The following is a 17,953-nucleotide window of genomic DNA, read 5'->3' as shown; positions in this document are numbered from 1 at the left end:
AATAGGTCCTTGGTACGAACTATATTAGTGCCAACCATTTTCATGTTAGTAGTCATGGAGACGAGAGCGTTGATGCCGAAACGTTGGACTTCAGCGTCAACGACGCAAGCGCCGATAAAAATGGTCTATTTCTAATATAAAACTTTTTAGTCTATTTATGAAATAAATTTTAAAAAATGCTAAAGTGTAAAAAATGTGTGCGTGACCACCCCAGCCATTTATTGTGGACCGCCTCCAAGGAAATGACACGGCAATCTCGATCCCTCGCACGTGTTAACCAGTTGCTTAGGCTTTATCAGTGCTGTCTTCAATATAAATTGTCGCCGTCATTCAAAAAATTGATTGATCTCTCGAAAACACTATTAGTCGTTCATGCTTGCATTATGGATGGCCTAACTATTGACTAGCACTAATCTAAGATCATGTCTTTAGTTTAGGTCAAAATAATGGAGTGAGTTAGTCCATCCAAAGCATAAGTATTTCCATGAAATTTTAATAAAGGTTTGGTAGGGTTGAATTTACTTTGATGTTCCTAAGAGTATATGTTGATTATATGGAGAAAGATTGTGCATTGTACTATAGGGAAAAATTAAGAGGAATCATCAAGGGTTATTTGATCGGAAAAATAGTACACCATAAAAGTTTATGACCCTAAACTTTCCGCTTCTACACGTGCTTATAAGCCAAATTTTAAAACTTACCTTAATTTTAGAGTTAATTTTGTATTCTTTTCACTAATTTTATTTTTTAACTTTGACTTTTATATCGCTAAGAATACGTACATAAAAGTTCTATTAATAAATTATTTTTCTTTTAAAAATATATCGTTTGATTTTTTTTCATGAAAATCAAACAATCACCACATATATCTATGAATCAAGACAGCTCAAAAAGAAGCCATGCTGTTCACTCTAAAGACTATTAATTACCACATTAAAATAAGAAAAAAATATTTTAATTGTTAGATCATGGTAAATCTAGACTATAACTGTAACGGTATAAATTAATCAATATAGTCGTTTACAAAATAAAGAAATAGAATCTATGTTGTTTGTGAGATCTAAATATACTTGGTATCTATAGTAAACAAAATTTTATATTTGTAAATTAAATCTAACTCATTGTCAATTATCCAGCTCCCCTAAAAAATCGGGACAATCCCCTAATTATATTATAGAGAGTGCTAAAAATTTGTTGTAGAGGTTAAAAATTATCATGTTAATCCAAGGAAAAACATATATTAACAACTAGATCATCGTGGGTTAAGATTATAACGGTATAAATTAATTGATATAATTGTATATAAATAAAATTATATCTATAGAAATAGGATGCAAGAGACGTATATGAAACACAATCCAATTCGAACCTTTAGATAAATATTATAAGGATTGTATATGAAATCTAAACCTTTAAGAAAAAAATATAAGTGTTGTATCTAAAATAAAAATAGAAGTTATACACAAAATCCAAATATACATCTACATACTGTTATTTTTAGAAATAAAATTTTATAGTTGAATGTTAAATCTAATTATATGTAAATAATTTAATTCCGCATAAAACTGTATGGGAAAAATCCCCTAGTTATATAAAAAATTATATATTAAAAATATTTATATTTACAGAGGGAACACCTATGCGAGGAAGAAATGCCGTGCCGGGCCATGCATCAAAACGATCGGATCGATCCGGCCGGTCACGACGAAAGGCCTCTGCAAGGCTGCATTTTCACCTATTCTACCACCTCGCTGACGACCACGTACGTAAAAGCGCCAGCACGGAAAGCCAACAAGCTCGCCGTGTGCGCGCGCAATCGACGCGCAAAGGCCGGAAATCCCCGGAAAAAAATTTAAACACATCACGTCAAAACTTTAAAACACATTTAAAATATTAAACATAGTCTAATTACAAAATAAATTTTAGATTTCGCTTAGAAACCGCAAGACGAATCTTTTGAGCCTAATTAATCCATCATTAGCGCATATTGATTACTCTATCGCTTATGGCTAATCACGTACTAATTAGGCTCAAAAGATTTCTCTCACGATTTCTCACATAATTATGTAATTAGTGCACTCTATTTAGGTGTTCAAAGATTCGATGTGATGTTTTTGGGTGAAAATTTTTGGGAACTAAACAGCCCCTAAGAAAGCTTGAGGAAGAAAATGAGGTGGTGTTTAGTTTGCAAAATATTTTTTAAAAACATCACATCAAGTTTTCGGATACATATTTGAAGTATTAAACGTAGTCTAATTACAAAACAAATTTCAGATTTCGGTTGGAAACCGCGAGACAAATTTTTTGAGCCTAATTAATCTGTCATTAGCATATGTTGGTTACTGTAGCACTTATGGCTAATCATTTTTTAATTAGGCTCAAAAAATTCGTCTCAAGATTTTTTCCGTAACTGTGCAATTAGTTTTTTAGTTTAATTATGTTTAATGTTTTATTTAGATATTTAAAGATTTTGATGTGATGTTTTTGGAAAAAAAAATTTAGGAAATAAACTAGGCCTGCGGCGGCAACTCGTCATCCCTTCTTGTTACTATTCACAGGCCACAGCTCGACACGGGTCGCGTTCGGCTCCCCCGTAAGTTATCTTATTTCCCTCGTTTTTCACGTGCATACTTTCCGAACTACTAAACGATATATTTTTTATAAAAAATTTCTATAGTAAAGTTGTTTTAGAAAATCATATTAATCTATTTTATATTCTTTTAATAATTAATCATTAATTAATCATGTACTAATCTATTACCACATTCTCTGTGGAGTGTTAGTTAACTTACTTACCTTCGGAACGAATGCGGCCACGATAGTAAAAAAACCAGGCATGGTTCAACCAAAAAAAAAAACCTAGAAACGATGACATGGGTGACTCGGTTCTGATCAAACATCACCCTTGCAATCAAAATTAGTAAAAAGCTAGTGAGCCGGACGATTTTTGGGTGAACCACCAAACCGATGATGTTTTTTTTTAAAAAAATCGAATTGGTTTTCTAATCGTTCGATAGTATGATATTATGAATTTATTAGATTAACATGCTATAATTATATTTGTATGTTACAACCATAGATATATTAATTAATTTATACATATTTACCAATTTACGATTATTATATATTAAAAAAATCATATAAATCAATAATAATAATAATAATAATAATAATAATAATAATAATAATAATAATAATAATAATAATAATAATAATAATAATGAGAATCCTGTGTCGATCGATAATCTAGTGGTTTGACGGTTTGACCAATAAACCAGGGACTGAGCCACTGAGGCCAGAGCGGGTCGACCCCGGACCCCCGGTCCGGTTTTCTTTTACTTTGCCGTGCAGCCCATGCTCCCGTGCCGTGGCCGCAGCGCATGGCGCTCCTTACATACATGGTAGGAGTAACACCGTACCACGAGTGCACGCCATGCATGCGACCCTGGCCCGGTCACGTACGGCGCGCTGCGACCTGCGAGCGAGCTAGGCACCGGCACGCACGCACGCACGGTCCGGTCACAGCCAGCCGCGGCAGGCCAGGGGTGTACATGCATGATGCACAGCATGACCGAGATGTTGTACCAGTATGTTGGTGTACTCCGCCATGCACCCGCGCCGCGTTCGTTCTTTTGTTTGGCTTCCCGAGGCTGCCGCCACCACGCCGTGGGTGCGCGAGAGAGATAGAGGAAGCTAGCGAGCGAGCGAGCCAGCCATCGCGCGTGCGTGCGTGGGCGGGCGGGCGGGTTGACTAATGGAGAGGAAGGGCGCGGTTGGAGGCGAGCGCGGCGTCGCGTTGCGCTCGGCGGAATCCCCCCCCCCCCCCCCCCCCCCCCCCCCCCCCCCCCGAGCGAGGCAGGGATGATGATGATGATGATCGATCCAAGGAGAGCCCGCGTTCACTCACCGTGACGAGACTGGTGCGCGCGTTGTGCCTGATCGATGGACCCGGCCCGTCGCGGAGACGGTTCTGGGCTCGCGCCGCTCGAGCTTGTTTCGGGAAGTCGATCGAGTAGTAGGAAGGCAGTGGGCGCTGCCATCCACGTACGTCGTCGTCGGTCATGTCGCGCGGGGTGGAAGTGCGAGCCGGATTGATCGACGGTGACGAGTGATGGATAGGTGGATGGAATCGGTGTTCGTTAATTCAGCTTGTTTTATGCCTTCTTTCCGGCGAAATTTTTATATATTTGTACTAAAATATATGAAAGCATAGTTACATTTTAAAGTTTTACATATTTATAACCAACGCTCACTGAAAGGTGGTTTTAAAATAATACCCTTCCAAAGAAAGTTCTATGTGATGCGGTATATATATGACCATTTGATTATGGCGATTAGAATTAATGACACGGCGAGCACTTTTTGTCACCCTCGCTGATGATGTTTTTAGGCTTGGGACGCCTATAAACACGGATGACGTGCAATTGTTCGCGCAGTCTCATTAAGACCATCGTAATGGCATTTTTTAAGAAATAAAATATATTTTCGGATATTATATAGAATCGATTTGTAGGCTCCCCTATCCTAAAATACACTTTGTTAGGCACTTACAAAATAGACATGGTGTCTTTCTTTCTTCGCCACTGAGATCAACAGACAACTTAGGTCAATCTCAATGGAAGTTTCATAGACAATACATATCTTTTATGATGTGACAAAGTATTAATGAAGAGAGATGAAATAAGCTTCATGAGATGAAACCTTCTATGCACTGTTACCTAGACAATTTGTGTCTTGCATATAACCTAGAAAACAACAATAGATGAAACTATGCATTGGGAGAGATGTATTTTATCTTAGTTTTAAATTTTTTAGATAACATATCACTATAGGTAATCGTGTCCATGAAACTTACAATGAGGATGACCTTATGATAGCTTTGATTCTGTTAATGATGATACGCACAACAACTACACTTATGAATTTTTAAACTCGATTACTCCAAATGTCCTTGCCCCAACATAAGTTTAAAGTAAAATCAACTGCCTAGTGATTCTCCTCCATAATCTTGCCCCTAAAATGGGTTGTGCAATAGACCAAGTTTAATGGTTACATCATTCCAACAAAATACAATTGAGGTTGAAATTGTCGATGGAAATCATGCATGCAAGAGTGTGTTTAATCTAAGGATCACATTGTCTCCATCAAATGATATATTCCTCCCTTTCAAGTCCAAAAGGAAATAGTTCACAGTACGCCTAGGTTTTGCTATGATAATAAACAAATCACAGGGTCAAACCATCTCAAATGGCAAAATCTATATTCCCGAGCCTCTATGGACAACTTTTAGGGGGTGTGTCAAGGTAAAAACAAGAATTTTGGCCAAACAAAAAAAACCTCACTCGAAAGAGCACAAAGAATATTATATAGAAAGACATATTGGAATGGTGATGAACGGTAGTTAATGATCATAGTTTTTGTTTATTTATATATATTTAGTGCAAAAATATGAAACCCTAAGAGTTTAAGTTTATAAGGCTAAAAATATTTATATTATTTATTTTTTTAGAGCACACCCAGACATGTCCTATACGACACAGGGTCATTAGCTCCAACATATCTACTTTTGGCGCCTTGTGGCATACGCCATTTTATAACGAAATAACATTAGCTTTACAATAAGTGCCCACAATATAGAATTGTAGATAGCATTGAGTTTAATATTTAAATAGATTATTTACTATTATACTTTGCCTTAATTACATTTTACATGTGACATGAGTTGATTTAAAGTTTGATTGAATTTGTTATATGAAAAAAATGTGACTAACACATAATTTAACAACATATTATTAAATATACTATTGCACCGTAGCATTAGCACGTAGATGGATAAAAATTAAATCGGATATGATTGATGACACAAGTAGTATCTAATAGTATACATTCATTCTAAAATACTAATGTCAGTTTTGTAGCTTAAATGTAAAAAAATTTTAGAAAGAAGGTACTCCATTCACCTCAAAATAGAAAAAAAATTAAGTTAGATGCCATATGCATTAAAATAAGATCATTTTTCTTATGATAGTTTATCCCAAAACAAATTTATTGTATTTGGAGATTTAAAAGCAACTAATAAATGTACTGTGAATAGATAAAGTAAAGGATAATTATAATAAGATTTGCTAAAATAGAGAGTATTTTAGTCTAGTATATGTGTAACAAGTAAAAATAAAATTATTTTACAATGCAAGTACTACCTCCGTTCCAAAATAGTTTTTGATACTATGTTTTGACTTTTTGTCTCATTTAAAATTTTTTGCGATTAATATTTCTATTATTACTAGATGATAAAATAAAAATAATATTTTATGCGTGACTAACTTTCTAAAGTTTTTTTTTATAAATTTTTCAAGTAAAACGAACGGTCAAACTTTGGGGAAAAAATTAAAAAATAAATTATTATGGTACGGGTAGTACCAGTAATATATTAGAACCATATGGTTCACATAAACGATGGTTTTTTAAGGAAGATACGAGGAATGCATGTCATAGGGTTTCTTTGTTCCCATCGGACCGTCGTGGGGATGACAAAACTGTCGGACATGGTCAGTCCTACTTCTCGACTACTACTACTCTGCGCTCTGAAGACGGGCCAGATTTTGCACGGTTATTTCCTATCTCAAGATTTTTCTACGATATCGATCAGCAGCTTGAACCATTTTTCGTACTGCAGGTCACATGGGCGCCATGTGGATTGACCGTACTCCCCACTCTCCAGCCTACGTAGTACGTACCACCGGTCCAATAAGTGTGCATGCATGCATAAAACTGAAGCAATCCTCTAATTACAATACGATGGAAGAACAATTACTAGTAGGTGAGATGTGACTTCCGGTTAGGCTGGAACTACCGCAGTATAAGCGTCAAAAGTCCTCGAACGAGTAGAGAACCAGCAGTGTCCTGTGTCCACCAACTATTCAGCCACCATGCATATGCATGTAATTTTAATTTGAAATACGTACAGTCGAATGCCATTTATGTATAAGGTCAAAGTGCTATCATACATGCATACGTTTGGTAGGAGGGAGGTCAGCTAGCACTTCCTTCGTATCATGGTATAACATGTTTTAGTTCTATTTAAACTTATTTATGGATCAATAAACATGGCTTATATATGTTTTTGGAATTATTAGTAAATGTCAATTAGAATAGTTAAAATATTTTATAATATAAAATAGAGATAATAGTTAGGACAAATATCTCTTTCAATTAGGCTAGTCTTAATGTATAGTTTCATGTCATAATTAACAGGACTATAAACTACATAAGCGAGCCAGATAAGTTTTATGGAGATGAAACTTCTCCCATCTCATGAAATTCTCTCATTCAGTGATCCTATTAAGGGCATTCTTAACCCATAACACTAGATATAGTTTTCATAAACTCCACATCACCAAGAAACTAGTACTAGACACTACTCTTTCAATGCAAACACCACTATTCCATACTTCAATTTAATACTACTTATCTCACATGATATCTTGAATGTTGTGTAGAAACCATGTCTCATACAAGATATGGTTTCATTCTCTTTCCTTATTTATTCACTTGTCACATCATCGTTCATCTTATATGGCAATTTATTTAATGTTATGGACACTATCCTAGTCACTAGGTTAGAATGCCCTAAGTCAGTAATTTTACTAATATGATATTCTATTTAATATGCATGACACTTTCCTAAAACATATTGAGATTAAGGTGTCACCAGACGATCGAAAAGGAACGCTTCCATTGAAGTTTCTTTGGACAAAGCTGCCACTGCTACTACTGCTTGTTATTATTACAGGTGTATCCACGACCTTCGGAGACACTGGTCCCCTGGAACCAGTGAGAAAATAGGTGCCTGATCGATGAGCTGTACCTTTTTTTTTTCTCTTCGTCGATCGGGGAGAGAGCGAAGCACTAGGGGACAGAAGTTTACGGGTGGACCATCCGGAGATCACGCGGAATGTCGGATGTGGGGCCCACGTGTCTGCGTGATGCTTCACCTACTACTGCTTCCACTCTCGCCTTCCTATACGCCGGGTTGCAGTAGCACTGACTGTAGTGAACTTGTACTCCTGCCTTCGCTACTGCATCGTAAGAGTTTATCCATCTTATCCTTCGTACTAGAAATAGAGGATAAAAAGTAAAAATTAAGCTTCAATAGATCATCTATCTTATCATCTATTTTTTGATATCATTCATATTATAAGAGAAACTCTATATTTAGATGTTCTCTCTCCAATTCTTAGAATGCCATATATAGATGATCTGCTGGAGTACAAAGAGAGTCCAAATGAAGATATAGATGACCAAATTTAGATGAGCTGTTGGGGATGCTCTGAGCAAGCAAAAAACCGTCGTCCATTTGTCCAGCACCACTATTACTCTATTATCATCATCATCATCATCATCATCATGTGCATGTACTTAGGGGGTGTTTGGATTACTCTTACTTTTTTAGTCCATGTCACATCGAATGTTTGGATACTAATTAGAATTATTAAATATAGACTATTAATAAAACCAATCTCATATTTTGGACTATTTCATGAGACGAATCTATTGAGCCTAATTAGTCCATGATTAGCGAATGTGATGCTACCATAAACATTTGCTAATCGTGGATTAATTAGTCTTAAAAAATTGTCTAATGAAATAGCCTTTATTTATGCAATTAGTTTTGTTATCAGTCTAAATTTAATACTCCTAATTGACATCAAACATCCGATATGACAAGGGATTATAAAAAAGTCCCTGAATCCAAACAACCCCTTAGGCCTCGTTCGTGGGTGGAGGGTAAGTTAACTTACCCTAACACAAAAAACATAGTAATAGATTAGTACATGATTACTTAATTATTAATTATTAAAAATATATAAAATAGATTAATACGATTTTTTAAAACAACTTTTCTATAGAAAATTTTTATAAAAAATACACTGTTTAGTAGTTCGGGAAACGTGCGCGCAGAAAATGAGGGTGATAAGTTAAATTAGTGGGGTGAAGAACGCACCCTTACTCATTTATACTATACTCAAATGTCCGATGACAAATATCAGCGTAACAACTATAGTTAAGGAACTTTTGTCAACCATGTTTGAATTTCTGCGCGCATTGCTACATGCCGCGCGTGGATTCGGGCATCTTTGACCATTACGCTATACCCATGTGTCTCGCTTGTGTTGCGTATTCGGTTTACCAAATCGATCGCGGCCAATTTTCATGGCCGGCCGGCCCCCCATGCACATGCAGTGGACACTTGTTGGCCGTGCCATGTCTGCCTGCGAGCACGCTACGCTAGCTCGCATGCAGGACGACGCAGGTACGTAGTAACGGAATACGGAGTACATGCGTGCGTTTTCTGGAGAGGAATCTCTCCCTTTTTCTCTCCTTTGCCATGCATTGGTCGATCATGAGCTAGGCAGCAGTCGTAGTGACTCACGATTCCGGCCGGCCCGGCCCCCACGATAAATCCTGGGGCTTCGTTTCAAATTTTGAAACGTACATCTCCCTCTCTTTCTCTCTGTTTTTTTTTTTTGGAATGAAGAAAACGTACTTGCCACCTTACGTACTGCGTGCATGACCCGTAAAAAGTCCACGGCAGCAAGCGAGAATCTTGTCGCCCTTTTTCCCACCTTTGCGTGGAGAGTTTCTTCGCCTCGATATATATCATATCTTTCGAATTCGAAAATAAGCACGCACAGAAATCTTTATTTGTTTACTGTTTCTCGTGCGAATTTACGCGTTCCTACGTAACCCACAGGCCGTCTAGTGTAGGCCACCCAACAGCATGATTTCTGCTGCTGCTGCGTGTGTCCAACGAACGAACGAGAGCTACTAGCCCCATCATGCCACCAATCTTAGCGCGGTCGCTCGCTGCCATCCTCCACGTCTCCCGTCGCTGCCGCGGCTACCAGATGTCCCTGGCTGTTTGCTGCTGCGGATACAGCGTTTTTTTGGCCCCCTCACCGTGCGTGCGATCGAGATTCGCGCGCGCGCGGCCATGGGGACTGCGATGCGAAAACTGCTCGCTTGGTACGTATGCCACGGCGCCTGCGCGCTCGTCGCAGCGAAGCGAGACGACGGCGGTCGGCGTGGCATCTGCGCGGAAAAGATGGGGCCGTGTCCGTGTGCGAGCCGGTACAACGATGAGTCCGGCGCCTAAGCTAAGCTAGCTAGCCCCCTGTGATTAATCTCCGGCTGATGCTGCTACTAGTACGGTACGACTACTAGTGGTACTGGTGTGGAGATCGTACCGCGTACGTGCGTGTCTGGTGTCTCGTTCGGTCGGGCTGTTGATTATTGTTGACGCAGGTTGGCGTTGAAAGGGAAGGGAGGGTGCAGACGTGCAGTGGGTGGTGTGATTGGGTATCAGGGTATATGATTGATCAGCTGATACGCTGGCCGTCTTCTGCACGAGCGCCAGTGTTTGAATTTTCTTCGTGTGGAAAAGCTTGAGCTGCGAATGATGGTAGTTCAGAGCGCCAGTTGCGGTCTGAGGGAGCTTATCATGAGATGTCATTTTGAGTCGTCGTCGATCGTTTTGGGGATTCTCTGCCGGTTAAAGGTACTCCAACCAGGAAAAAAAAACAGTCCGACTTTTACGGGCCGCACTCCTCCGGGCTGGGCCAATTCCAAGTACACAGAACTTTCTACTACTGGGCCGTTATCTCTACGCTATCTGAGCCCCGGGCCGCATGTGCTGGGCCTAGATCTGTGCAGCATTTCAAAGGCCCACGGAAGCCAAGCCACGCTCTCCAGCGGCGTCTCGCCGCTTCCCGACGCTTCGGGAGCGGTCGGCGCGCGCGCCGCGTGCCGCCTCCCGTCCTCTCCGGAAAACTCCGCGGGGGGGCTTTCTTCCTCGTCCGCCTCCTTCAAGGCTCCAGCTGCTCCCTCCCTCGCACCACCCCTTCCCCTCACCCAGCTTCGTCTTTCGCCCGCACTCGCTCGCAGCAAGCGCTGCCCGGAGAGTCCCGATTCCGTGGCCATCTGCGTCGCGTGGTCGAGTGAGGTATACCCGCACTCCCTGCATTTCTCTTCGTTTTGCATGCTTCACTTTGTTCGCGTCGTAGTGCTGTAATCCAGGATCTGTGCGGAGCTTGCTGGAAATTTTTCGTGTTTAGTCTTAATCCCATTAATATTGATATAATGTTGTCAGCTCTAGGGGTTGAAGGAATTCCTGAACCCTGGTCTCGCTAGTCCTACACTCCTACTAGGCCTCTTGCACAGGTTATTGGTTTGATCAAAGGCATAAAATGGGCATGCATAGGTCTGTATTGTTTCAGAGAATTCAACTAATAAGTTGGTTCCTTGTTTCTTAGCAATCTTATTCCTTGATCGATCCAATAGTGCCATCTAAGTATCTAACTACATGAGTTGAGACTGCTGTATACAACTGTAATGCAAGACAAGTTAGTTGACTCAAATATGCATATTTGTTATCCATATTTCAAGTTGCTGCTTCAAGTGAGTCAGATATGATCGACAGAACCAGAAACATGTAATTGTCATTGGTTTATCTATACTCATAAAAAGTGGTGGTGGTGGAGGGTAAATCTGCCACACACACACCCCACTACCAACTCCCTATTTTTAAAAAGGAAACAATGGCACCTATATGTCAACCACCTCACTATCTATTGTTTTGAAAGAAAAAAACCGCGAGACCAATGAGCTCTAACAAATATATGCAACAATTCAAGAGATGGTATATGTAAAAAAAATAGCGGTAATAACATGTTAATGATAATTTTCTTAAACAAAATTCCGTTGCAATGCATTGGTAATATGCTAGTTTATATGAAATGTACAAGTACTGTTAGGGCTCCTGAAAAAGAAAAAGAAATACTGTTAGGATTCAGAAAAAATCACTTGAATGGGTAACTTTTTTAAAAAATAATTTCATTGTTAACTTTTAAATGCCTTGAATGTGGTTCATTTTGGACTTGGAAAAATCTGTGTTGCTTGGCTTCTTATCTTGCCTCCGGTGATATATATCCCTCTGTATTGGCTTGTAATTTTGGAATACAATGTCACAAACCATTTGATCGCAAAGCCAATTCAAAGGACGGGCATACATTACTAGCGCTCATTGTTTGCAGGATGACTGAGCAAGTATACACCGTGGCATCTGACAGTGAAACCACTGGGGAAGAGAAGTCACAACTGTCATTTCCTGATGTTGCTATTGGAATTGACATTGGGACCTCAAATTGTAGTGTTGCCGTTTGGACTGGCCATCAGGTTGAGCTCCTCAAAAACACTCGCAACCAGAAAGGGATGAGGTCATATGTGATGTTCAAAGATGACACCCTTTCAGCAGGAGTTACTGGAGGAGCAACCAGGGAACATGGACATGAGGAAAGAGATATATTGTCAGGAAGTGCGATATTTAACATGAAACGTTTGATTGGGAGGATGGACACAGATGAAGTGGTTCAAGCTAGCAAGAACCTTCCTTTTCTTGTGCAGACATTGGGTATCGGGGTGAGACCATTCATTGCAGCACTGGTGAACAATATGTGGCGGTCTACCACTCCTGAAGAAGTCCTTGCCATCTTTCTCCTTGAATTGAAGGCCTTGGTGGAGATGCATCTCAAACATCCGGTAAGGAATGCTGTTCTTACCATTCCAGTTGCATTCAGTCGGTTTCAACAGACCCGGATTGAGAGAGCATGTGCAATGGCTGGGTTGAATGTGTTACGACTCATGCCAGAGCCGACTGCTATTGCACTTTTGTATGCCCAGCAACAGCAGCAACTTCTGCATGACAATATGGGAAGTGGCATTGAGAAAATTGCTCTGATATTTAACATGGGTGCTGGTTATTGTGATGCTGCTGTGACTGCCACTGCTGGAGGCGTTTCTCAGATAAGAGCACTTTCAGGTAGCACAATTGGTGGAGAGGACATCCTTCAGAATGTTATGCACTACCTCCTACCTGATTTTGATAGTCGATACGCTGGTCAAACAATGGACAGAATCAAGTCAATTGGTTTACTTCGGATGGCAACGCAGGATGCAATTCACAAACTGGCTACGCATGATCATGCGGAGATCAGTGTAGATTTGAGGGGTGACTACAAAGTGTCAAAGATCTTGGGCCGTGGAGAATTTGAAAAGGTGAATCAGTCTATTTTTGAGAAATGTGAGGGGATCATCAAGCAATGCCTGGCTGATGCAAAGTTAGCACCAGAGGACATCAATGATGTGATACTGGTTGGAGGGTGTTCTAGAATTCCTAAAATCAGAAGCGTTGTCCTTGGCTTATGCAAGAAGGACGACTCGTACGGTGGTGTAGACCCACTTGAAGCTGCAGTTTCAGGGGCTGCTTTGGAAGGAGCCATTGCTTCAGGAGTAACAGACCCTTCAGGGAGCTTGGATCTGCTGACAATTCAGGCAACGCCAATGAACCTTGGAATTCGAGCTGATGGCGGTAACTTCGCTACAATCATTCCAACGAACACTGCAGTTCCGGCGAGAAGGGACATGCTGTTTACAACAACCCGCGACAATCAGACTGAAGCTCTCATTGCTGTCTATGAAGGCCAAGGGAAGCAGGCTGAAGACAATCATCTGCTGGGTTACTTCAAGATCACCGGTATTCCTGCAGCAGCGAAGGGCACTGTTGAAATCAATGTCTGCATGGACATCGACGCTGCCAATGTCCTCAGGGTGTTCGCCGGCGTCGTCAAGCCTCAAGGCCAGGCCGTTCCGCCGTTCATTGAGGTGAGGATGCCAACGCTTGACGATGGCCATGGCTGGTGCGGACAGGCTCTCGCCAAGATGTATGGTAGTACGCTTGACCTGGCTTCTCTCCCAAAGAAGCTGCATCCGTGAGAATTTGCTTATCGTCGCCTGTACGTTGTGTGATCCAGTGAAGTAGCTTGTGCACCTGTGTTCGACGTGCCATGATGGTTTACTGGTTACTGATCTCTTTTCCAGGACCTTTTACATGTAAACATAAGAGTGCCAATGTCATCTCTGTACAATTAACCGCATGTTCGGATTTGGAACACTGAAAAGAGTAAACAAACTAGCAAGGTAGTCTGTCGCTCTCGTGCGCGTCCCGCCACATCAACGCTCCCGACCAAACGTGCCGGGTAGCAAGCCACTTCTTATGCTTGCTTCTAGCTTAGGATTGCTTAATCTGGATTAGAAAAATAATCTAAAACATTTCAATTACTGGGATAACTTATTGTAATATAGGGTCCAAATAACAATAATCTGGTATGTTTTACTAAAGTGTTTTTAATCTTTTAATTCTAAAATTGAAATTTTCATCGGATTTTTTTAATTTACATGAGATTTTCTAGTACATGAGAGCGAACATGGGGACTTTTTTGTTTTTTCTTTATTTTTAATTTTGAAATTGTATTGCTAATTGAATTCTATTTTTTTATCTTGGGATTTTCTAGCCCATGACAGCGAACTTGGTGACTTGTTTTCTATACATACATACATATGTACATATGCATATATACATACATACATACATATATATATATATATATATATATATATATATATATATATATATATATATATATATATATATATATTCCCAAATTACACTTATAGATGGACCTCTTTACTCAATATTAATTATTTTTTAATTTTGAATCTAAATTTTGGATTTTTATAAACTATATTTACACATGGACTCTATTTTATTGTTAACTATTTTAAATTTCTAAATTTTATTTCTAATAAAATTATATTTTTATTGTTTTTCAATTAATGTGAGATTTTCTAGCTTACGAGGGCAAATATGATGACTCGTTTTTCTATTATTTAATATATGTAATAGAGATTTTGCACTTATAGATGGATTCTTCACTTAAATTTAATTATTCTTTAATTTATTCCGAATTTTGCACTGTCCTAAACTATATTTATACATGAACTTTTTTACTTTTCTTATTTTTAATTCTAAAATTGTATTCCTGATCGGATCCTATTTATTGTTTGTCCTATGAACATGGGACTGCCTAGCTCCTGGGAGAGAACATGGTGACCCCCTTTTTTCAAATGTCCTTGTAGATGGACATTTCACTCGTTATTTGTTATTTTTTATTTTCAATCCGGATTTCAGGTTTTTGTACAATGTATTTATAAATGAACTCTTTTTATTTTTTATTTTAATTCCAAAATAATATTTCTAACCGGTTTCTTTTTCGTTTTTGATTATTGTGAGATTTTTAGCCCGTGAGAAGAAACGTGGTGATATAATATATCTCTGCTAAAGAAAATCTAAAAATACTTATTCATTCTGTCCCAAAATAACTTCGTTTTTCGCTCATTTCACACATACCAATAAAAAAACTAGATCGAGTACCATGTACTTAATCAAATCCAAGTACAATTATTGTTCACTTTATCTAGTAAAAATATATTTATTTGCTATTTTTATAAACTCTAATGTAATGATTGACTAAAAATGAACTTATTTTGAGATAATGAAAGTAGAATAAAAATGATCTTCGTTTCTGTTTTCAAACGAAGGTAGTGCGTCATTGGATGGAAGGGTGTATATCGCTTGACAATCACACCGAACATCCCATTGCTGCATACAAAGGCACAGGCAAGTAGGCTGAAGACAACAATCTTTTGGGATACTTCAAGATCGCCGGCATTCCAGCCACCTATCGAAATTTAACGAGCTACCCAATGTGTTGCTTAGGAAAAGTATATGTATAAATTCCTGCTTGAGTAACCCACCGCAAATCGTTGTGCTGTATGTGCTGCTCGTCATTCTCGGTTCACCATGCTCGTTTCATTCAGGTGTAACTATGTGCTCAGCCTCACTAGTGAGGCAATGGTCAGTACCAGTGACGGGTGTGCTGCCTGTCTCTGTCCTCAGCCACAACAGTGTGATTGTCGGCTTTTTACGATATATTTGTAAATAAAAAATATTTTATAGATAAAATTCTATATATATATTCTTAGCAATTTAAAAATCAAGGCCGAAAAATAAACTTTAATAAAAAAACTCTAAAACCAACTCTAGTTTAATGTTAAAATTTTAAATTTTGACTTTTTTAAACATAAGCAGAAGCATTACGATGGTATCTGCGCGAATCCGTCCGGGGCCTTTCTACCCGGTCATGAGAAGGAAGTTCAGGTGGTAGATGATGGGTAATTGGCTGCGACATCCGGATGGCCAATTGGCACGAGAGTCGCGGAATGGGCTAAAATGTGCATGTATAGATCATGGGCTAACGCATCGACATATGCTGGGGCCTGGGTGCAAGCATCGATCACCACAGATAATTTTTGAGAATCTAATGCAGTGACCACTTTTCCTGCAAGCCCTGGTCACCACATGTGATGTGGCCGTGTGAATTGTGAACCATCTGCTTCCGGTTGCAGAGGCCGCATGTATTTTTTGACCATCAGGCGACACTAGACGCCGTAGCAACCAAACAATCACAGAGCTCCATTGCTTACGCCTACCTCTTCTCCGGAGTCAACTCCCCCGGTTTCGTGTTTCTCCGGTACGTGCAGCCCTAGTAACAGAACTCAACTCATCGTCTAGTTCCTTCGCGTAATTATTTCTACAGAGTAATCTAAGCATGCAGATATGTAAGGCCAGCATAAACTCCGTCACTTTTTCAGTTTGTGAAGATAGAATATTGACTTTTCGTCTTATTTAAATTTTTTTATAATTATATTTTTATTGTTATTAGATGATAAAATATAAATAGTATTTTATACCTAACTAATTTTTTAATTTTTTTAAATAAGGCGGATAGTCAAATGCTCGACACCTAAAACAAGCAATATTTTTTTTTGACTGAGTAGTACGTCGTAGCAACAAAGCAACAACTTCGCCTAAAAAATAGCAGTGCAGCAACAGTTGACTACGTAGGGTGAAATCCAAACAAGAATAGAAACCCCAACCCTAGTCGGTCTTTTCCTGCGCTCACAGCTGTGCGGTTAGATGCAACGGTCAGTACTCCGTAATTACCAGAAAGTCCAAAGCTGTATTAGTAAGTCAACTAAACAGGATGAAACATACGTGCCAAGGGACTTAATTAGCGCGTGTACGTCACCACTTGCCACGCACGGAGATCGTTGGGAAATTGATCTCCACGGGAAACGGTGGTCTACGTGACACCGACACGTACGTAGCGATGCGTGGACTTGGACTGTATACGACACGACCGCTGGTATTTGAGTGTTCCGATGCAGGGAATCATCGTCACGTACCTTACGGTGGCAATGTGTGCGGCCGCCCAAGCGTCGAGCTCGCAATACTCGGGGTGATCTTATCCGTCAGCGCCAGAAATTTCTGCGAAATTTAACGGCCTCTGTTCGGTCGCGAGGCATGAACATTTTGCTGATGAACTCCGGCCCATGTTTTACGTCTTCGATGAAAACTGGTTGAAAACAGTAGGATTTTAATGTTTGTACGTGGGATGGAAGTATATATCAGTAATCTCGAATATTAGTTTTTTTAGAATTTAAATTTGAAACAATAACCCACAAAATGTCGTACCACGCTCAGTCAATCGAAAAGGCAAATCTGCTTCAGGCATGGTACATTGCACGACCGAGTGGAGTAACTCCAGCCTGCACTATCAAAACAGCATATGGCAGCACGACTCCGACGAAGAGGATCGGAGCTCACCCAAGAAAAAGGCGAAATCGTGGCGTTTCGCACCGTGAAAAACTGAAAATTCCCATACGCACGGAGACTTTTGGCATGTGCAAATTATAGGTTGCAAACGGTGCCAAATTCCAAATCATTTACCGTACGTGACGTCCTGCCAGCACCACGTGTGCGTGGATTGCCTTCTTGATTTTGCCTTTGAATATTATTAGTTAGAGCGATCTGAGATGATCACTTGACTATGATACGATCGTATAACTCAACAAGTATTTTTAGATGCGGGATATATAGAAGAACGAAGCAAAATTACATTTGTGTAGATATGTAGGTTAATTTTTTAGTGTGACT

General features: G+C 39.5%; 1 protein-coding gene across 1 annotated transcript; it reads left to right on the top strand.

Moving 5' to 3' along the window:
* The first annotated feature begins 12,093 nt into the window (after positions 1–12,093).
* On the top strand, positions 12,094–14,174 carry LOC102702827 (heat shock 70 kDa protein 8). Its single transcript, XM_006649582.2, has one exon. It carries the CDS (start codon positions 12,094–12,096, stop codon positions 13,828–13,830), a length of 1,737 nt encoding a protein of 578 aa, XP_006649645.1. The 3' UTR covers positions 13,831–14,174.
* Positions 14,175–17,953: the final 3,779 nt, after the last annotated feature.

Source organism: Oryza brachyantha, chromosome 3, assembly GCF_000231095.2.
Source record: "Oryza brachyantha chromosome 3, ObraRS2, whole genome shotgun sequence".
Lineage (NCBI taxonomy): Eukaryota > Viridiplantae > Streptophyta > Magnoliopsida > Poales > Poaceae > Oryza > Oryza brachyantha.
The sequence above is the reverse complement of the archived record's forward strand: the minus strand, read 5'-3'. Positions and strand labels throughout refer to the sequence as shown.

Bases quoted from the DNA above. Each gene is read 5' to 3' on its own strand.
- LOC102702827 (XM_006649582.2), top strand. From the start codon at position 12,094: ATGACTGAGCAAGTATACACCGTGGCATCTGACAGTGAAACCACTGGG.